The sequence below is a fragment of the Nymphalis io genome, chromosome 26 (assembly GCF_905147045.1).
Source record: "Nymphalis io chromosome 26, ilAglIoxx1.1, whole genome shotgun sequence".
NCBI lineage: Eukaryota > Metazoa > Arthropoda > Insecta > Lepidoptera > Nymphalidae > Nymphalis > Nymphalis io.
This window is the reverse complement of record NC_065913.1, coordinates 4,295,089-4,319,412: the sequence shown is the minus strand read 5'-3', so window position 1 is coordinate 4,319,412 and position 24,324 is coordinate 4,295,089. Positions and strand designations below refer to the sequence as shown.

Below are 24,324 nucleotides of genomic sequence, written 5' to 3'. Positions count from 1 at the left end.
TTTACTACTATCAAGTAGTATATTTTTACTGGTGGTAGGGCTTTGTGCAAGCTCGTCTGGGTAGGTACCACCCACTCATCAGATATTCTACCGCAAAACAGCAATACTTGATATTGTTGTGTTCCGGTTTGAAGGGTGAGTGAGCCAGTGTAATTACAGGCACAAGGGACATAAAATCTTAGTTCCCAAGGTTGGTGGCGCATTGGCTATAAGCGATGGTTGACATTTCTTATAATGCCAATGTCTAAGAGCGTTGGTGACCACTTACCATCAGGTGGCCCATATGCTCGTCCGCCTTCCTATTCTATAAAAAAAAAAAAAAGTAAGTCTACTGAGTTGTACGTGCTTTTTTAACTGTCAGTCTGCTTGTAAATGCATCGTTCGAATATCATTACTTTTATTGATATTTTGATTATCTGTGCCTTTTGATTATGTATTGTATATAATTTTATTCAAAGAAACACGAACGAACTCTGGATACAAACCTAGTGATTAATCAAATCTTAGCCTTCTAAAAATCTGACCAATTAAAATTGATCTAAAACTGAATCCGCAATATCAATCTCCGCACGTACGCGAGACGCATATATGCATTTCAGATATAGGTAAAGTATGGTTGCTAGGAATTCTATATACCTAAAGTTCCTTGCATCCCATTGTAGCACATAGGTATTGTTTATATACTTTATGATAGTGACTACACACTTTGTTTCACCATAATGATATTATAATTTGTTTGGTTGTGCCATATTGCATGGAATAAGTATATTACTATATACTCATTCTCGTTAAGAAAATACGTTTGTAAAATAAATTGAAGCGGATTGATTGAATGTTGATTATGATGTATTTTTACGTGTGTGTGTGTTATCCGATAAATATATGTAATTTCCTTGTATCTTATGTTTTAATCTACCTGTATCCTCTCGATTGTTAAAAATATCCAACCACGCAAGAGTATTGTGATTTTCTCAACAGAAAAATTAATTATTTAAACCAATTTCATCAAATTATATATATAATTACATTAAATTAATGTTAGGTTTTGATTCGGGATTTGAACCCAGGACCTCGAAATCTCTTATAAGCTAACACTGGACCACTGCGGCAATCGTCAGTAAAAATTGTGTAGTTGGTACAAAAGGTATATTAATGCCTGAATTCATTCATGCAGCTAAAATGTATGCGAAATAAAAGTACGTCCCATTGCTGACGCTTAGGTCTCTTCTTTTGAAGCGTTTTGAAATCGTTTGAAGCGTATTCCACCACACTGCGGAGGAATACACGTCTCCATTTCGTAGTCGCTAAAAAAAACTATTTGTATGAATTTTTTTATTGATAATTATTATATAAATATATAATAAAAAAATATATTTTATTTAAAAGGCAGTGCTTGAATTTAATAATATAAAGAAATGAATATTACCGAGCTCTATATAATCATGAAGTCGGTAAATATGACCGTAGTTTCGATGGGTGTTTACTTAATCAAGTCACGCGGTTGCATCTCGGAAGTTACAGTACTCGTGATGTTTTAGGTTAATGAAGAAGTTGATTACAATTTAGGTCATCACACTTGAGTTATGATTTTACAAGATCTTTTTGTACCTACATTCAAGATTATGCTATTTTCTATTTATAAACCTTACTATATATATTCCTTAATACATATATTACACATGCGAAAGTAATTGTCTGTTACGCTTTCACGGCTATTACTGAAACGACTTTGATGAATTTGGGTATTAAGCAAGCTTGAACCCCCAATTAACGAATCTATGGGTTCAAGCTATATAAGCCATAAGCAAGCCTCTTGGCTACTCTTGGGCTACTCTTTCTCTAATACGCGGGCTAAAACTAGTCGTATCTATATATTCTATATCCGAAAAAAAAAACTATTAACAACATTTTTTTTTTTATCTATATAATTTTGTACAGATGATAAGAAATACTTTATTGATATTTTTTTTAATTTTTTTTTTTATAGAATAGGAAGGCGGACGAGCATATGGGCCACCTGATGGTAAGTGGTCACCAAACGCCCTTAGACTTTGGCATTGTAAGAAATGTCAACCATCGCTTACATAGCCAATGCGCCACCAACCTTGTGAACTAAGATTTTATGTCCCTTGCGCCTGTAATTACACCGGCTCACTCAACCTTCAAACTAGAACACAACACAACAATAACAAGTACTGCTGTTTTGCGGTAGAATATCTGATGATGATGTCTTCTAATATCAAACATTTGATTACCAATTTATGTATCCAGTATATAACTAATATTATTACCATCTGTTATGTGTATATCGTATACATGATCGTCGTTAATATAATATTAAGCTCGGAGATCATTAAATCCGCTTCGAATATCATGAAGCTTCAGAATACGGATATTACTTCCATTAGCAGTAATGTATTCGTCTGACAGAGTCGCCTTGCATCTTAAATAAAACGATATTCTAGTTCGCCGTACCACTTTACTGTAGGAGTTTGTCTGACGGTTTACTATTTTAAACAGATCGATTGCTATTGGGTCGATGGTAATATATTAGATGTATAATATATGTTATAATTTCATCGGACATATGTAAGTTGCATCCAATTTTGCCACATGATTAATTTTGTTTGCCCATTTTTTATCTGCAACGATTTAATTTTTTTTTTCTTCGCATTGCACACAATAGTATATATATTTTAACTATAATACGTTAATTAATACAATTCACTGACTTTTTTTTTCGTAGTCTAGTCTAGTTTAACGGCGCCAAAGCGACTTATTTAAGACACAAATGATTGAGAGAGAGAGATGTAGTTTTTGCGGAAAGAAAATGTAGTAACGTCATAAACGCCAGCTTTTTATCGTTATAAAAATAAAACAAAAGGGTTTTACAAAAAAACCCAGTAACATAAGTAAATATTGCAATAATTAAATTTTTACGTTTCATAGACATAACATCTAAAATTTTATGATGCAATTTTAAGAAGTTCGTTTCAATTTGGTCTAAATTTGGATATAAATACGTTTGGAAAAGTAAAGAAATTGAATACGTATGCATCGTTACGGAGACTTGAGTCATAATAGGAATTACAATATACGCTCTATTGAACATTCAATCTAAAGGCTTCATATGTCGTTAAATCTTTTCATGCTAACTATGAATACATCATTATGTTCTATTTTAATAAATAGAAATGTATTCTATTGTATATAATTATATTAATGATATAAATTATCATTATATTCTATTTAGATCTATATTGCGATAAATGGAATATGGTGAATATTTTAAGTAGTTACGTCAATAGCCCAGCAGTGACATAAGTATAGCCTCTTGCTGCTGGAGTATTTTAAGTTATGACACATAACCTTCTGATTCCATCAGGGTAGTACTTATAATTACCAAGTTCCGTTTTACTCTTATATTCGTCTGGCGGCTTCTAAAAATCAATTCGGAACCAGCTCTCAATCTGAGAGCAATTTAATTATAATTATTTGTGGTAGAGTTCTGTGTAAGCCCATCTGGATACAACCACCCACTCGTCACGCTGTTGTTTTTGAGCAAATTATGACCAAAATTACTTAAAACTAACTTTATTTCTATTTAGAAGCTTTTACAAAATATACCTATAATATATAGTCACTATAATGACATAGAACAGATAAAAAATAAATTGTTGTATGTATGCTGGTGTTGCAAGGCTTGGAATTCAAATATAATAATATAATAATAATATCCTGGGACATTTTTCACACACGGCCATCTGATCCCAAATTAAGCTTGTACAGAGCTTGTACTATGGAAACCAGACAACTGATATACTACATATACTACTTTTCTTCTGTAAATACATACTTATATAGATAATAACACCCAGACTCAGGACAAACAGACATGTTCATGCACACAAATGTCTGTCCTGGGTGGGAATCGAACCCACAACCTTCGGCGTGAAAGGCAAGTGTCTACCAACCACGCCAACCGGCTCGTCAAATATTACACTCAATACACACATTCTACCACCATGCAGCAATACCTTAGTATTGTCATATTCGGCTTTGAAGAGCGAGTGAGCCAGTAACGACTGCAACTAATCTTAGTTTCCAAGGTTTGTGGCGCATAATTGGTGATGTACGGGATAGTTAATGTTTCTTGCAGTGCTATGTCTATCGGTGGTTGTCACCATCAGGTGCCCCGTTTGTTAGTCTGTTTGCGTAATTTAAATAAATAAAATATAGACTTAAATGTTTACATTTCGGCTCACATGGTGAAAGATAATTTAATTATAAAATTTGAAATATCACGTTCCTTATTTAAATACATAGAGAACAATTACTTTATACTCTAGTGGTAATAGTAACCGATTTCAATTGCAAATACATTCATACATTCCATTTCCCAAAATAACTGAAATGATAATAATGTGACAAATTCATCAGTTCGTCGATAAGTCAAGTGAAAAGCAATCAGATGTGTTCCCATCACGAGATCGAGATAAAATCGTAAAGGCCCAAGTAAACAAATTTCGTGTCTCGTTCTGATATTATTCATTCATTTTATGGCGTCGTAAATCGAATGGATTCATCCAATTTCCTTCATTCAACATTAAAAGATACACTTCATCTAAGTCCGATGCTGTGTCGTTATTGTGATTGATAAATTTATATCGTTTTGATCGATTCTGGAGTATTATTTGTAACTTTTTTTATTCATTTCATGGCATTTGGTTTTGCATTTTATATATACAAGCTGTGCCCTTCGAATTAACCCGTGTCGAATTTGGATTATATAGAATAATAAATAATCCTAATCCCAAACAATACTTACGGAAGCAAAACAACGTTTTATATGATAGTCCGGAAGAATAACTTGCTTATAAATATTAAGTATATTTAGAAAGTAAAGAGGGATAAATAAATATGTATGTAAACTTTAATTGATTATTGGTTATTCAACAAGATTTTGATGAAATAAAAACTTAACGTTCACAATTTAACTAACATTTGTAGTTCAAGTATATCCTGAACAAAAAAAAATGTATCGTTGGTAACTTGAAAATATCTATATTAACTTAAAAATGACTAACTTAAACTTTTCTACGAATAATATCAACGTATATATATATATATATATATATACATATATATATAGTAGGTAGATATCTAATATGTAACATTAGTGCGGAATGCGTCTTCCATTATTAATTACCAAAGCATATCTTATATTACAAGATGTATACATAACATATCGAATAGTTCACAACCCCATTCAAATGACTCATTCGCCTTTCAATGCAATTTGAAACTTGCCACCTTAAACGTACTAGAAGCGTGATAGAAACTCATACAAAGCCATATATGTATACAAGAAACAAAGCGTTGCGCAAACCGAACAATGGGCGTGAGAATACTATTAAAGTTAAACAATCAAATAATGTGAGACAACGGTAGACCAAAGTTACTCGCATTGTGGATGTGCTAAACAATATTAATTTACGCATAGACGACATATCATTAATAGTATGGAAAGTATTTCTTAAGAGACCATATGGCCTAGTGAAGATTGAGATGAGTGTTCAAAACTAGACAACCACCACTGAATTTTCATATGCTTGATCTAAACATTCAAAAAATTTACTGACTGACTGAACGCACAGCCCAAACTGCTTGGGCACCATGAACATTTCCATATGGATTTTTTTTACACGGTAGGTTAGCCCTAGCACTAACGAAGGCTTTTTGAAAATTTAACTCCTAAGGTAATAATTGATATTGGGGATAAAAGTTTGAAAATCCAATTTGGAAGAAAAAGCTTTGGTAATATGCATTCAGCAATTCTGAATGATGACGCAAGCGAAGCGGTGTGTAAAGCGCTAGTTTGTATATAAAATTCATCTCGTGTTCGATTGAGAAACTTGCATGTTTCGGATAAAAATCTGACACATGTGTTTTCAACTATCATTGCAAAATTCAGAGACTCAGATTCCTTGACCAATATACCGATGTTCTAATAATGGTAGAGCTTAAAACCATTTATTACATTTAAATTAATTGAATACTGAAAATTGGAAAGTATTGTTCCAATCTCAGTAAAAGTTCGACCATAAAGAGAATTAACAGTGTCTGCGCTGCTCGAGCGTGGCGTTACAGAATGTAAGTAGGTCACGTTTTAGAATTCAAGCCAAGCCTTTTGTGGATCTCATGTTATTTATCTGCACTATTGTTATAGAAAAGTTTTGAGAATTTTTAGTAACTGACATATATAACCTAAAATTAGTACTTAGAAAATTATCATACTAACTTAACAAATGGGCAAAGCCCACTTAATTTCCATGTGCTTAATTTATGTTTACATATTGCGCTCAGCGCTGAAAAGCCTGACCACTTATTCCATACCGCGTTAGAAAAGCGTGATGGAATGTGATTTAAACCTTCTTTAAAAGAAGAGGAAGCCGTAGCACAGTAGTGGTACAGTTAAGAGAGTTAATCGCTTCATACTATAAAACCAAATCCCCCGCCGCGTCTTTCTGTCTGTCTGTACGAACACGATAAACTCAAAAACTACCGAACCGATTTTCAAACGTTTTTCACCATAGAACGGAGCTATTTATATATAAAGTTTATATTTATAAATCATTAAGATTATGTGAACATTAGCTACATTAGTACACATTGAAAATCAAATATACAAAAAGTTTTTAATAGTCATTTTAAAAGATTAAATTGATTGTACAGCTGTCAATGTTGAAGAAAAACTCAGTAGCTATATTTTTTTATCCGTCATATAGTTTTATTAATCCTGTATGCAAATTAACGAATACTAACTTCAATCTTTCTTATATATGTATGCAATATTGTAGTATATATTACTTATTTATTTTAACATGAGCTTTAAATCATTTTTTTGCTAAATATTATTGACCATTCCTTATACTTCGCCGATCATGATAATTGTATCGTATATGTAATTAAACTTGCTTATTCATCCTTCTAATTGGAACACATCAGTAAATTGTGTTTCTGACTTGGGACTTGCACAAAACTACCAAATGCTATGACTTAAAAAAACATGAGAAATCAATTATTCTGCAAAAGATTTTCCGCTAAGGATTTACGGGTAAGTAGAAAAAACGCTCATTAGATTTATTACTTACTTTATACCCTTCGTTTTAAGTAGCCATATAAGTTTTATTTCTTTCTTTAATTACTTTAGCAATAAAGATGCAAAATTACTCTTTTTTTATTTGCGTGGGAGAAATTCTAAACCCATTAAGGACATTCGAGGTATCTAGGTTCTATCATTAAATAAATTAATTTTTCTGTACTTTTTTATTGGTTCAAACTTATTAAATGGTAACCTAAAAATTGAGTCGCCCTGATATGAGCATTTACACTCACGGTTTTTTTTAACCAATAGCGTTCTCAAGGAGGATTTGGCAAGCGGTCGATTGTAAAATGTTGTCAAATCTGTAAACACTATGAGAAATGGGAAATAAAGGGGGATACACTGACCCAAAGTGAATTAGGACAACTTTAAAAGAAAGATAATACAGAACCCTGCCAAGTATAAGTAACTTTTCACGTGCTTGATTTGTATTTATAATAAAATCGTGCTGGCTGTAAAGGAAATCATCATAAGACAACCTGCACGTGTCGGATCTAACTCCGCCACATATGTCTACAGGCGATGAGGTCTTTACCCAGTAGTGGGATTTTTGCCCACTGAATGTTACTACTTATGTTTATTTATAATATTACAACGAAATACATCGTTTCATAACAATGTTTTTATTACTTTTTGTTTTTCAGTACCAATAATTGATTTTTTGGGAATAATAACTAACCAAATATCACTAAATCATCAATATTTGCTATTTGTATACATTCAACTTTCATATTTAAGTTATATAAACTTCCAATTTTGCGGATGTTCAAATTTTGATCGATCTCCAAGTTTTGCGGTCCCAAGAGATTTCTTATCTTTTATAAAGAGTCTAAGGTTTTGTGAACGTACAATCCTAATTTCTTTCTGTTTTCTTTTTATGTTAAAAGTATATGATTGTTATTTCTGAACTCAAATATTAATTAGTTTAATTATTTCTTTATATATATTAATGAATAATATTATTATATAGCTGAAGAGTTTACACGAAAGCGCTAAACTCAGCTTCAACGAGTAGCAGATAGGTATTTATTAAATAACATTACGCTACGATCCACGGCGACGGAGCGGTAAGGTATGACGCGGTTAAAAAAAGAGCAATATAAAAATTTACGTATCAAATAGAACTCGCAGCGAAATTAAAATACATATTTTTTCTAATTACCGCAAATGTCACGAGTACTTAACCGAACGTCCACGACATGAGCAATGTGGGTTAACGATACACATTGTTTGCCCTGCAAAGGTTTGTTTGCGTATTTGAGTAGCAGCTAATTTGTAAGCAAACGTCAAGATGTTAAGTGAGTGTGTATGTACCGTTAAGTGCTGTACTTAACGTTGTTACGGTTTATAAGTAACTTTGAGAAGGCGTTCGCGATTTGATAATCTTAATAACTCGACGGTGTTCGTCTGTTGAAATTGATTTTTAATTTTTGAAGTATTTTCTTGAGAGTAAAATTTTTACAGTGAAACGGAAATGACGTTAAAATATTACACTAATAATTTAGTTGCAAAAGGAGCTAAAAATATAATTATATATCCTCTCGTGCAAGTCTGATACTATATATTAATTATATATACATACATATATGAAAGAAAACCGAAAGTATATAAATTTGTAGATAACTATCAAGATTTTAACGCGCACGTGTAAATACCTGTTTGTGTATAATTCATTATACTCAGGTATAATACACACACACAGTACAGTAACAGTAACAGCAACAGCCTGTGAATGTCCCACTGCTGAGCTAAGGCCTCCTCTCCCTTTTGAGGAGAAGGTTAGGAGCTTATTCCACCACGCTGCTCCACTGCGGGTTGGTGGAATACACATGTCTAATTTCACTGAAATTATGCCACATGCAGATTTCCTCACGATGTTTTCCTTCAACGTCAAGCACGAGATGAATTATAATCACAAATTAAGCACATGATAATTCAGTGGTGCTTGCCCGGGTTCGAACCCACGATCGTCGGTTAAGATTCACGCGTTCTAACCACTAGGCCATCTCGGCTTATATACACACACAAACACACACAATATATTGTGTATAATATAAAATAGAAATTATAGAAATTTAATATTTCTATAATTTCTGCGTTTTCTGCTGGTGTTGTTGTTTTCGGTTGAATGTACTTGACAAATCAGTCACGTTTACTTTTTTACAAAAATTGACGATTAAAAATTGTTTATCATATTACGTACAAGAATAAATTATATTTCCGATTTTGATTTGTTTTAAGTTAAGTTGCGGAAAAAGTTTATACTGACAACAGACAATTTATATTTATTTGTATTAAAAATTATGCCCGAGTAATTTTTGAGAAGCATTTTGTTTTGTACAATCATAAAATAAGCATCTGTGTTTACTTCTGTTAAATATTTTTTTAAACTTTTCATGAAAAACAATTTATATTTACACGAAATAAATTATTCGAATCGAAATATTTTTTCTGATACTACATGGATTACTACTACTACTGTTGCAAGTTACGATTTTTTTTCGTCCCTAGAATATAGTATCAATTTACAAATAAAACGAAGAAAAACTTTCATAAAATTCTTTTTCAAAAGAAAAAAAAGAATATGTAGTAAAGTAACTACATGGCAACCCAGTACAGTTATGTGTGCTTGTCGCCGTTGTCATCAATAAGTGACCGCTTTGTTTCACGCTCAAGTGCCTCTACTCTGTCAATTGCAGCGTCACCCTCGTATCAATCGATATCGAAATACTTAAACGTAAGTACTATCTCTATGTAGAGTGCCCTTAACGTGTGTAAGATTCTACGAATGAGGATCAACGCTAGCTCGTTCAAAACTGACGGTACACGGTAGGGGTTCTGAGACTTCAACCGTCAGACGAGGATCCAGATTTCGAGCATCAGATGACGTCAGCGTAAGATATGTTATTTACACATCGATGCTCGTAAATACCCTGGCACTCACGCTATTTTTTAATATAAATATCAGCTCCAGATACTATTCATTAATGTGTGACAAATGCTCATCAATTTATTTATTCATTTTAATTTAAAAACAAACTGGGATTTGAACCCAGGACCTCCGGATCTGCGGCTTTACACCTAGCCATTAGACCAACGAGGCACTCATAATTTAATGGAGGTGTCAAAGCGTACAGTAATAGGATTTACTGCAATCCACTGCGGTTTCCAATAAACCTATTTTCTATTACGCTGTACTAAACCATTGAAAGCTTTATATTGTTTGTATGGAATACATATGTATTGTAGCGGTTAGTGTTAAATGTCATCTAATTTTATCTTCGGTACGACGATATTTTGAATTTGATAATGTATTTTTTTTTAATATAGGCCCATCTATAGGACTCATGAACCGCCTATCCCACGGTAAGTGGTCGTAACTGTCCATTGGCGCAGTGACAAATATTAACCATTTCTTACATCACCAATGTGCCACCGACCTTGGAAACTAAGTCCCTTGTGCCTGTTACACTGGGCTACCCCTCAAACTGGAACTCGACAATACGTATTATTGCTGTTTAGCGGTGGAATATCTCATGAGTGTGTGGAGTGTGTGGCACTCAGACAATGCACCAAGCCCACCAAGTTTTAATCGACTTCAAAAAATAAGGATTATAATTCGTATATTGGTATATACCACCACAAACTCGCATTGTATATACTCCTATATATATTTACGAGTGTAACTTATTTGTTGTCTTACTTTTTGCGCTGGATAATTGTGTTTAATATTAATCTGAAGTTGTTCAGTCTCAATTTCATCGGCATTGATTGACAATGTTAATTATTTATTGGAAGCGTACTTCGATGTAACATAGTAATAGGTGTACCATATGAAACTTACAGGATATTTGAACAGTTTGTCGATACATAATCAAACATTGCAACAGTATTCGTGAAGCCATTCGCGTCGTATGACTACGGCTTCATTGTTACAAGTGTTAAGATAAACATCCGATAGTATAAATGTAATCAAAGCATTTAACTAGACGAAAAATGATATATATCCCAAAGAATAAAATTGGTGTTTTCAATTCAAAATATATGCTTTTTGCAAGTTATTACTGGTGGTGATGCTTTGTGCAAGCTCCGCTAGGTAGGTACCACCCACTCATCAGATATTGGTAGAATATCTGATGAGTGGTGCCACACAAGGGACATAACATCTTAGTTCCAGAAGTTAGTGGCGCATTGGCGATGTAAGCGATGGATAGCATTTCTTATAATGCCAATGTCTATGGGTCTTGGTTACCACTTACCATCAGGTCGGCCATATGCTCTTCTGCCTACCAATACCATTGACATTGGCGATGTAAGAAATTTTAACCATTCCTTACATCGCCAATGCGCCACCAACCTTGAGGTTTTATATTAAAAGAACAACCATTATTTTTAATTTCATCAGTTAATTTCATCAGTGTTATTTTCAAGACAACTGGTGATGGTGATTGTGATGATAAATGTAAATGATTGGATTATTATAGGGAGTATTACAAAATACCTCATGTCCTCCAAAATATCTGAATATACTGAATACTATATAGATGAAGTTATATATTTTTTTATAGAATGTGATGCATTTATTGTATTGATTCAATGTAATATGATAATTATTTTACTATTTGTTACATTGAATAAACCAGCCGAGATGGCCCAGTGGTAAGAACGCGTGAATCTTAACCGATGATCGTGGGTTCAAACCCGGGCAAGCACCACTGAATTTTCATGTGCTTAATTTGTGATTATAATTCATCTCGTGCTTTACGGTGAAGGAAAACATCGTGAGGAAACCTGCATGTGTCTAATTTCACTGAAATTCTGCCACATGTGAATTCTACCAACCCGCATTGGAGCAGCGTGGTGGAATAAGCTCCAAACCTTCTCCTCAAAAAGAGGAGAGGAGGCCTTTAGCCCAGCAGTGGGACATTCACAGGCTGTTACGGTACGGTACGGTACATTGAATAAATAATTGATTTGTTGTTTTTTCTCTAAATGCATTGTTCGTGTATAGTATAAACGATTGTGCTAAATGAAAATAAAATAAGCAACAGTATATCGTTACTGATAAACTGTCCAGTAACAGCCTGTGAATGTCCCATTGCTGGGCTAAGGCCTCCTCTCCCTTTTTGAGGATAAGGATTGAAGTTTATTCCACCGCGCTGCTCCAATGCGGGTTGGTGGAATACACATGTGGCAGAATTTCAGTGAAGCTAGACACATGCAGGTTTCCTCATGATGTTTTCCTTCACCGTCAAACACGAGATGAATTATAATCTCAAATTAAGCACATGCAAATTCAGTGGTGCTTGTCCGGGTTTGAATCCACGATCATTGGTTAAGATTCACGCGTTCTTACCACTGGGCCATCTAAGCTTCATTGCTGTTCAAAACCAATGCCAAGAAAACACAGGTATGCGCTCTCACAGCGAAAAAGTCACCATTTTACCCTCATCCCTCCCTCTGTGGCACACCGCTGATGATACAAAGCAAAATCGCCATGCTGGGGATGGACGTTCGCTTCGACCTTAGTCCAAGGGATTACATCGAGGCTATTATAAAAACAGCTTCACGAAAACTCGGAGTTCTGAACAAGGTGCGGCGTTTTTTCACGCCACAACAACTGTGCCTGTTATACAAAACACAGGTACGGTCTTGCGTTGAATATTGCTCGCACCTTTGGGATGGCTCCGCTAAGTACCTAATGGAGGCCTTGGACCGGTTGCAGCGACGTGCAGTATGCATTATTGGCGACGTAAAGGTCACAAACACCCTTGAACCTTTACAATTGCGTCGCGAGATAGCAGCACTGAGCGCTTTCTATCGTCTGTATCACGGCGAGTGCTCTGAGGAATTATTCTCTCTAATTCCTGCTTCCCCCTTCCTTCTTAAGTCCACGCGAGCTGGTTCTCGATGTCACCGCCTAACTGTGACATCAATTCTATCGCGCACAAAGAAATTTGGCAACTCCTTTCTTTGTCGCACTACCAAAAAATGAAATTCCTTACCAGCTCACGTGTTCCCCTCCTCTTACAACCCGGGTTCCTTCAAACGAGGCGTGAAGAGGCATCTTGCGGGCCGGCAAGGCGGGGACGGCTAGTACAGAACATTCTTCCCGACTGTACTGGCCGTCGTCGCGTTTGGACTCTACTACCACTTACCATCAGGTGGAGTAGAGTCATTTGCCATCCCGGGGCATATAAAAAAAAAAAAAACATTATTTTTAACATTCTTATGATAGATGTATGTATGAAGAGATATATTCGTAACTAAAGAAAATATATTTAACAGCTAATCGAGTGGGCGTTACGCTTTTATTACGCGAACGATAAAGGATATGAGTCATGGCAATTTATCACAATTCAGGTGCACCATATCTATTGATAAACAAATATGAACAGCGGAAATCTGTTTCCGTTTTGTTTATTTCAAGGGCGATAATTATTTACAGATATCTCTCTATATATCGTTATATGAACGTTTATAGTTTCATTCATATGTTACGTTATCCTCAATGGTATCGTTTCATTCATTTATACTACGAAGATTATATTTATCTAAATTGCTTTATAAATTTGACAGTGGTACTGGCTTTCGCAACGGGGCTGCGTCTTCGATTCCCGCCTCGAGTCGGGATGTATTATGTATTTATACATTTATTTAAAACTAGTTTTCGACCTCCTGTTGGAAAATCTGCCCCCACTCTTTAGGTATCAAAGTTTCAGATATTCTACCGCAAAACCGCAGTACTTGGTAGTTGTGTTCCGGTTTGAAGGGTGAGTGAGCCAGTGTAATTACAGGCACAAGGGACATAACATCTTAGTTCCCAAGGTTGGTGGCGCATTGGTGATGTAAGCGATGGTTAACATTTCTTACTATGCCAATGTCTATGGGCGTTGGTGACCACTTACCATCAGGTGGCCCATATGCTCGTCCGCCTTCCTATTCTATAAAAAAGTAAAGAAAAGCACGCATCATACCAAATTTCATCGAAATCGGCTTAGTGAGGTTAGCTGGTTAGGCGGTAGTGGGCTTACCTGTGTAAGAGTTAATCATTACCTAAATAATTTTTTGTTGGCGGCCCGCGACACCATGTCTAGCGCGTGTTTGTGGTTCCTATAAAGAAAAAGTTGATTATCGCTGCACTAGACCAACGAGGCGTTAATACTGTTAATATGAAGAAAGTAGAATAAAGTATATTTTGATGAAATATTTCAAAAAGTCCTATAAGTTTTTTCTCTCCGGTATCATTTAAATCAAGCAATTAAACATTTGTTATACAAAATTTCCTTTTAATTACTCTGGCGTGATTTAATTGTCAGTTATTCATTAAGAGTTATTTAAATCGTGACGTCGCGAATAAACGTTAATATCTCAATGTCAGACTGTGGTTCGTAATAAAAGACTATTCGAGCGAACTTTAGTATTTCGAATTGTTCTTATTCGCCATTCTTAAACCGCATTTGCGAATTTGTCTCTAAATATTTAACGATAACAAGAGATAAATATGTAAAAAATTCGTAACCGTAACAGCCTGTGAATGTCCCACTGCTGGGCTAAAGGCCTCCTCTCCACTTTTTGAGGAGAAGGTTTGGAGCTTATTCCACCACGCTGCTCCAATGCGGGTTGATGGAATACACATGTGGCAGAATTTCAGTGAAATTAGACACATGCAGGTTTCCTCGCGATGTTTTACTTCACCGTTAAAGCATGAGATGAATTATAATCACAAATTAAGCACATGAAAATTCAGTGGTGCTTGCCCGGGTTTGAACCCACGATCATCGATTGAGATTCACGCGTCTTACCACTGGGCCATCTTGGCTTATTATGTAAAAAATAGCGTTTATAAATTAACAATATATAAAAAATATGTACTAGTTTTCGCATGTTATGACATGTGTTAGGTATGATAAAATAGCGTATTTTCTTGGGGTTCAAGCTTACTCTACAGCAAAATTTATCAAAATCGGTTCAGTGCTTTAGCAATCACAGCGTAACAGACATACTGACCGATATACTGATGTAAATTTTGAAAATCACTAATAAAATATTTGTGTATCATTATTGTAATGCTTTACATACAATTATCCTTGAGAATAGATATGGCTCAGTGGTGAAGAACACGTGAATCTCAACCGAAGATCACGGGTTCAAACTCAGGCAAGCTCCATTAAATTTTCATGTACTTAATTTGTGCTTGTAATTCATGTCGTGATCGGGGGTGAAGGGAAATGTCGTGAGAAAATGCATGCGTTGGATGGAAATCTGCCTACAATCCGCATGGTTGAATAACCTGCAAATCTTAAAAGAGTTCAAGAGTGTTTCATGTCCATGATGTTATATAATTTATATATTCACGAATTATAGGAAACCTACCACAATCGCATCAGCATCGCTCGATAACAATATCGTTATAATCGAGTTCGTATGAGCACTTACACATTTTGCGTGGGTGTGAACCCTTCCATTTACTTGTACGCCTTAAATGAATTGTAACTAGGTATATTCAATGGCCGCTGCGACGGGAATCTTTTTATCTTTTCTTATCTATCTTTAACTTTTATATTTTCAATAACTTTGTGTGAGCTAAAAACTCGACAAATTGTAAAGAGTAACTACTGAGTTTTTGGTCGTTTCTCCTCGATAGTAAGTACATTCAAAACAGATAGTTATATACTTCTTTTATCTGGTATTTTTATATTTTGTATAGGCAACCTATATGTCGGCCCCATCTCAATAAATTAAATCAAAAAAAGCTCAAAAATAAGACTAATTCAGTTTGAGAAAATCACTAAAAAAACATATATATTATTATATACTTATTGAAAAGTGCATTCATGCGCCTACTCGAACTATTATTGCAAACAATGCATAGTAGATAGCTATATACATAATATTCATCATTAATACTCATCAGATATTCTACCGCAAAACAGCAGTACTTGATATTGTAGTGTTCCGGTTTGAAGGGTGAGTGAGCCAGTGTAATTACAGGCACAAGGGACATAAAATCTTAGTTCCCAAGATTGGTGGCGCATTGAATATGTAAGCGATGGTTGACATTTCTTACAATGCCAATGTCTAAGGGCGTTGGTGACCACTTACTATCAGGTGGTCCATATGCTCGTCCGCTTTCCTATTCTATAAAAAAAAAAAGTGTTTCATTTGCTTCCAAATTTTCAAATTAAATGAAAATTGTAATTATTTTAATTATAAAATTTATGTAATTTATTTTTAAGTGATATCATTGTTTCGCAATAATATAAGCGATATTGTCCAGACGAATTATTTTATAATACTAATTGTATTTGTTGCAGTACATTGGTGCCGTGGAAGCATTTCCGTGAGGAGTTGAACAATGTGCACCCGATATCTTCAGGGCTGGAAACAATGGCGCTTAAAACTACAATAGATCTCACTTGCAACGACTTCATATCTAACTTTGAGTTCGATGTATTTACGAGGTAAGTTTATATAATTCTATAACTGATATATATATATTCTTATGTACTATTAAAAAGTCGAGATGGCCCAGTGCTAAGAATGCGTGAATCTTAACCGATGATCGTGGTTTCAAACCCGGGCGAGCACCACTGTATTTTCATGTGCTTAATTTTTGTTTATAATTCATCTCGTGCTTGACGCTGAAGGAAAACATCGCGAGGAAACCTGCATGTGTCTGATTTCATTGAAATTCTGCCACATGTTTATTCTACCAACCCGCGTTGGAGCAGCGTGGTGGAATAAGCTCCAAAACTTCTCCTCAAAAGGGAGAGGAGGCCTTAGCCCAGCCGTGGGATATTAATAGGCTGTTACTGTACTGTTATGTACTTATTGGTAAATGGGATATGTGATGTTATGTGTTTAGCATCGCCTATATATTAGCACTATGAGATAGATTAAACATTCCTTTATATAGTCAATGCGCCATCAACTTCAGGAACTAAAGTGTTATGCCCCCTGTGCCTGTAGACACACTGACTAACTCAGCCGTACCACTAGGTAAATTTGGTGTGTCTATAATGTTTAAGTGTGTATAAGTAAATAAAGTTCATTGATCTTTATTGAAATCCCCGTGTATTGTACGTTTATTATTTATTCATTTAAGTACCGATCATGTTCTTAAAATATTAAATATAAACATGAAATGTTTTACAAAGGAAAGCTTATTATTATATGAGATTTGATTTTGCCGCCTATCAGTCGGAATAATGAATATGTATTTTATATGTACATGTGAAATAATAAATTATTATATACCTTTATAGCTCAGTGGAAATAATTCTCATTTTTATAATAACTCAGATATGGATTGGTATATTCAATATATTGTTTATAACTCGATTTGTTAACGGGAAAAAACTCTTTTTTCAGTATCGTCTCGGTTATAAAAAAAAAAACCTGTACTTTTGTTTTTAATATGCGTAGAGCAAATAATTTTTACGGTCTGGTCGTATTGTTGTTTTCCCCGAGCCCCGGAGCAGGATAATCTTCGGAGTCGTTTCGGCGTGCTTACAACCCATTCAAATCCCTTATCAAAACGACGCAGCTATTTTAAATTGTTCATAACAAAGGAATAAGTCTGCATACAATTTTGAATTTGCATTCTCTTATTCTAAATTACGTTATATTATCCGGAAAGCGAATTATGTCATAGAAAATGCTTCAAAATTATCAAATTCAGATAGTGATAATTAAAAATCAATTTTATCAAATATCAGATGATAATGGTGATAATTAGGATATTTAGTACACATTAAAAATAATAATAACCATAATAGATTAGAATACCGATAAAAAAGGCAACAGGAAAGCGATGAGTGAAATAGGTTTAAAAAATACTTTGGTCGTATCAGTAGTATTATTTACTTATAATAATAATAATAATATCCTGGGACATTTTTCACACACGGCTATCTGATCCCAAATTAAGCTTATACAAAGCTTGTACTATGGAAACCAGACAACTGATATACTACGTATACTACTTTTCTTTTGTAAATACATACTTATATAGATAATTACACCCAGACTCAGGACAAACAGACATGTTCATGCACACAAATGTCTGTCCTGGGTGGGAATCGAAGCCATAACCTTCGGCGTGAAAGGCAAGTATCTACCAACTACGCCAACCAGCTCGTCAAAGCCCACTTACGCTTCGTGCAAGCCCAGATGGTTAGGTACAACTTACTCATTGCTTATTTTAAATGAAAAACCAATCCGCCTATCTTTTAACAAAATATAGTACTTCATCATTTCATCATTTTCATTTCACCACTTCTATTCTATACTAATAGATATATCTTTTGTTTTTTTTTTTTACAGATTATTCCAGCCCTGGAGCACATTACTTCGCAATTGGCAATTATTAGCTGTCACTCATCCTGGCTATGTCGCATTTCTCACATATGATGAGGTGAAGGCGAGGCTTCAGAAGTGTATACACAAGGCTGGAAGCTACGTGTTCAGGTAGAATATCAAAATTATCAACATATCAACTGCTTATATAATTAAATAAATGATTACAATAGGTTTTGATATTCGAAGTAAATAATTTTGCTGAATATCTCACTTCAATTAGAACATAAAAAAAACAAGTAAATATCTATCTTGTTAAATTTGCTATAGCGTTATACGTAACGATTTGTTTCTTCTATTATAATAAATTTAAAGTAAAAGTCAATCAGGTTGCCATTGTGAACGAAACGTAATTACCCGGCATTACGTCACAGCTGTCAAATTTGGACGGTTAGGCGTTCCGTCGAAAAGACGAATCATTATGTTTATTGTGATTATTAGATAATTCTTATAATTTATCATCACCAGCCGAAAGACGTCCACTGCTGGACAAAGGCCTCCCCCAAGGATTTCCACGTTGGCCGATCTTGCGCTGCCCGCATCCAACGGCTTCCCGCGACTCGTTCTAAGTCGTCGGTCCACCTTGTAGGGGGCCTGCCCACGCTGCGTCTTCCGGTTCGTGGTCGCCAGTCGAGAACCTTTCTGCCCCAGCGGCCGTCGGTTCTGCGAGCAATGTGCCCCGCCCACTGCCACTTCAATTTAGCAATTCTTCGGGCTATGTCGGTTACTTAGGTTCGCCTGCGGATTTCATCATTTCTGATTCGATCTCGCAGAGAAACTCCGGCCATAGTTCTCTCCATTGCCCTTTGAGTGACCTTGAGCCTTCTTATGAGGCCCATTGTGAGCGACCACGTCTCTGATCCATAAGTCATCACTGGCAACACACACTGGTCGAAGACTTTCGACTTGAGACACTGCGGTATTTGGGATGAGAAGATATCGTGTAGCTTCCCGAACGCTGCCCAGCCGAGTTGAATTCGACGATTGACCTCTTTCTCGAAGTTGGACCTACCTAGTAGTAGTATAATTTATCGTCAATAATAAACTCAAAAGTTGTATTGTTATAATGCCTTTGCTATTATTAAAAAAAAATTGTTTAAGGTTATTAATAATTATATGTTTTGATAAAAGAAAAAAAATAGTCCAAAATGTACTAAATTTAATAAATCTTCAATGGTCCTTTCAAAGGTCCTTATAAAAAGTAAATAAAGTTCATTGATCTCGTCTTTTTTAGCTGACTTTGACGTTAGTTATTTTTAATGTGAAAATGAATGATCATTTTGTTACTCTTAATTAATCAATCGAAATCCATAAATAAACTCCCACTTAAATTGTCATAAGCTTTATAAAAATACTAGCTTTCTAAAATATTCCAAAATTATTAAAGAATCAGGCGAACACTACGAAACCTTAACATAAAACCGTTTCTTATACATAATATGAAATGAACCTTATTGTGTTTAACATAAAATTGAAAATCCTATTGTTTTCTTTCCAGATTGTCTTGTACGCGGCTCGGTCAGTGGGCTATCGGCTACGTCACAGTCGATGGTGAAATATTACAAACAATACCACAGAACAAGAGTTTAGTGCAGGCGCTATTGGATGGTTATAGAGAGGGATTGTGAGTTTTATTATTACTTTAAAGCTTTATGTATTTTTTAATAGTATAGAAAAGCGGACGAGCATATGGGCCACCTGATGGTAAATGGTCACCAACGCCCATAGACATTGTAAGAAATGTCAACCCTCGCCCACATCGCTGATGCGCCACCGACCACGGAAACTAAGATGTTATGTCCCTTGTGCCTGTAATTACACTGGTTCACTCACCATTCGAACCGGAACACAACAATACCAAGTACAGCTGTTTCGTGGTAGAATATCTGATGAGTGGGTGGTAACTACCCAGGCGAGTTTACCCAAAGCCCTTCCACCAGTATCCATTTACATAATGAAAACAAAAAAAATAATCCTCATTTTTAATAGTTTTTGATTCCTAAAGTAATTATAAAATTTCAGTTTTATCAAAAGCCTTTGACAAGTTCTGCATAGTATTTAATTTGTATTGTTAACTGTTATTGTACTATATTTTCTCGTTTGAATAGTATTTTATAATTATAACATAAAAAATAATAAATATAATATCAAATCTTCATATCATAGACTTTGTTAAATAAAACTGGTATCCCTCAAGGTTATATTTTTAGTTCCATTTTATAAATTGGTTACGAAAATTATAAAAACAATATCATATGTCTTTTATTTTGACGCGTTAAAAACACAACAAGTAGGTTTATCTTGATTTGTTTCAGTCTTTATATATTATATAAAAATGTCGTTGCTTTATGTAAATTAAATTTACTTGGGCCTTCCGCAGTTGTGGTTGAAAATTAATATTTCAATTAAATTTTTTGCAGCTAAAATTAAACGCATTCAACATTGTACACATTTCAACCAAATAAAACCGAATCTTTCCTTTGCAGAAGTTGAACATTCCATTTATCTTTTATTGCACCTAAAGAATTTGATATATCGCTAGAGATAGCTCTTCTAGCTAAGACCGCCTTTTGTACATTATTAGTTTTTTTTGTAACTCTTTTGGTGTACAATAAAGCATATTCTATTATATAAAACTTTAAGACTAGACGCAACCGTTCAGTACCTTTTTTTCCTCGTTTTTTTTTTTTTTTTTTAATACACGAGTTATTTTTTTTTAGCTATCTGTATCCAAACGGCCGTGATGTGAATCCGGATTTGAGCAGTGCGATCATATCACCCGCAGAAGACCACATAACAGTAACACAGGAGCAGTACGAGTTGTACTGTGAAATGGGTAAGTCTTAGTACTTATTGGGGAACTTGAGGTTAGGACTGAGTCATATTGTAAAATGTAAAGATATATATATAGTTATACTTTTTAATCTCATACGTGAGACAAAGATAGCAATATGCTATTAACTACTTCGTTGGTCTAGTAGCTAGCTAATATACTTTGGACCGTTCAATAAAACAATTATTGGGTTCTTCTTATAAGGAATTCTCAGTACCACTATTTTTGTGTATTTATTAAGTCTTTATTGTTACATAATACACAGTAACAGCCTGTGAATATCCCACTGCTGGAATAAGAGAAGGTTTTGGAGCTTATTCCACCACGCTGCTCCAACGCGGGTCGGTGGAATACACGTGTGGCAAAATTTAATTAAAATTAGACACATGCAGGTTTCCTCACGATGTTTTCCTTCACCGTCAAGCACGAGATGAATTATAATACACACAATTATTTATACACAAACATCACTTACAATTAACTCAATTAAGAAAATAACTTAAAAATAAGATGTAATGAGGCTTTTTAAGTCCGATTATTTTAATGAAGTATATTTTTTAATTTGTTTTCGTTTGCATTATTGCAGGTAGCACATTCCAATTGTGCAAGATTTGTGCTGAAAACGACAAAGATATTAGAATAGAACCGTGCGGACATTTACTGTGTACTCCTTGCCTTACAGCATGGCAGATAGTGAGTATTACCAGCTATTTACATACGTTATTTAACGTCCCACTACTGGGCAAAAGCTTCGTCTCATTGGAAATATGAGTAGAAGGTTTGCACAACTTTATACACACACTTTATACCTAGGTCTACAATGCACTGACCTAGGGGCGACCACTCAGCTGAAAATAATATAACCTTACTGTACGCCCACTACACTTAGACGACCCTATTCCGCTTCGGAATCCTTGTATTTTCTGGAAATCTGAGCCTGGGTTTGGAGGTTATTGTATCAAGAAAATTAAAATTAAAATGGTAATATTAAGTAGTTAAATGGGATAGTGTTGTATTACCGTAACAGCCTGTGAATGTCCCACTGCTGGGCTAAAGGCCTCCTCTCCTCTTTTTGAGGAGAAGGTTTGGAGCTTATTCCACCACGCTGCTCCAATGCGGGTTGGTGGAATACACATGTGGCAGAATTTCAGTGAAATTAGACACATGCAGGTTTCCTCACGATGTTTTCCTTCACCGTAAAGCACGAGATGAATTATAATCACAAATTAAGCACATGAAAATTCAGTGGTGCTTGCCCGGGTTTGAACCCACGATCATCGGTTAAGATTCACGCGTTCTTACCACTGGGCCATCTCGGCTCAGTGTTGTATTATAAAGACATATATATTAATCAAGAACCGTTTTAAGTGAATAATATAGCAGAGATATTTTCAAATAGCATGGAATGTGTTAATCTAACTCTCTTACTATTGGAATCTGAAGTTCATCTGAAGTGGGTGGTTCTTGGGGCTGAAGTTAATGTTTAATTTAAAATTTTCAGGATTCCGAAGGTCAGGGATGCCCTTTCTGTCGAGCTGAAATCAAGGGGACCGAACAGGTCGTCGTCGACGCTTTCGTTCCACCGAGACCGCCTAACACGACGAATGAAGCCAAGTAAGTAAATATTTTTTTATTAATTAATATGTATCAGGTTATTAAATGAGGCTTTCCTTCAAACGAGGCGTAAAGAGGCATCTTGCGGGCCGACAAGGCGGGGGCGGCTAGTGCAGAACATTCTTCCCGACTGTACTGGCCGTCGTCGCGTTTGGACTCTACTACCACTTACCATCAGGTGGAGTAGAGACATATAAAAAAGAGGGGGTGTATATTTGTGATTTTGAAATAACTGCCTCTTTAAGTTAATATGGGAAATATTTGCGAGATACCAAAACAACATTTGATTTTTTGATTTTCTCTGTCTGTTTGTCAAGGGTAATCTTCAAAACGGCTAAAAATTACATTATTAAAAAGTTACGTTTATTACATGGATTATCCAAGGCTATCGTTAAGTCTTTATTTTAATGGCAAGCACCACTGAATTTTAATGTGCTTAGTTTTTGTTTATAATTCGTCTCGTGCTTTACGGTGAAGGAAAACATCGTGAGGAATATAAGTATAAACATAGTACATAATAAAAGTATGAGCAAATAAAAATAAAAAAAAAAAACATTTTATTTTTTATAACTTCGTATACCTCAAAGTTTGCTTAGAATCTAGTAATAATCTAATTATATAAACGGGCAAAGATAAAGAAATTTTTGTCTGTTTGTCAAACGATTTTGTTTTTTTAGTAGTATTTTTACTTATGTTTTCTTCATGAAATTTTTAATAATGAACACAGATTTATATATTGTTTACTTAATCATTAACATTTATCAATTATTTCCAGAGTGGCGAATACGAAGACTGCTGTTAAACCTGTATCGTCGAATTCGTCTGGCTCATCCGGCTCATCCGGTTGTAATGGCTCAAGTTAGTATTATATAATATTATTAACGTGAATTAAAATTTTTAATAATAATAATATCTTTATTCTTCAGGCATCAAGGCCCATAATTTTGGTACATGATTAATACACATAACAGTAAATAATATACATTAATAACTTATGTTTACTGGTGGTAGAGCTTTGTGCAAGCTCGTCTGGGTAGGTACCACCCACTCATCAGATATTCTACCGCAAAACAGAAGTATTTGATATTGTTGTATTTCGGTTTGAAGGGTGAGTGAGCCAGTGTAATTACAGGCACAAGGGACGTAACATCTTAGTTGCCAACGTTGGTGGAGCAGTGGTGATGTAAGCGATGGTTAACATTTCTTACAATGCCAATGTCTATGGGCGTTGGTGACCACTTACAATCAGGTGGCCCATATGCTCGTCCACCTACCTATTCTATAAAAAAAATATAATTAGAATTACAATCACAAAACTAATAATTAAAATATATAAGAAATAATAATGAAC

General features: G+C 34.9%; 1 protein-coding gene across 2 annotated transcripts in view; it reads left to right on the top strand.

The window, feature by feature from the left end:
• The window catches only part of LOC126778451 (E3 ubiquitin-protein ligase CBL), a 76,414-nt gene that overhangs the window by 42,605 nt on the left and 9,485 nt on the right, over positions 1-24,324 (top strand). For both annotated transcript variants that reach the window (XM_050502001.1, XM_050502002.1), the window contains exons 2-8: positions 16,483-16,629; positions 18,494-18,637; positions 20,025-20,150; positions 21,247-21,362; positions 21,946-22,052; positions 22,861-22,973; positions 23,749-23,831. In XM_050502001.1, the coding sequence (XP_050357958.1) occupies positions 16,483-16,629; positions 18,494-18,637; positions 20,025-20,150; positions 21,247-21,362; positions 21,946-22,052; positions 22,861-22,973; positions 23,749-23,831 (836 nt within the window). The remainder of the gene's footprint in view (positions 1-16,482; positions 16,630-18,493; positions 18,638-20,024; positions 20,151-21,246; positions 21,363-21,945; positions 22,053-22,860; positions 22,974-23,748; positions 23,832-24,324) is intronic.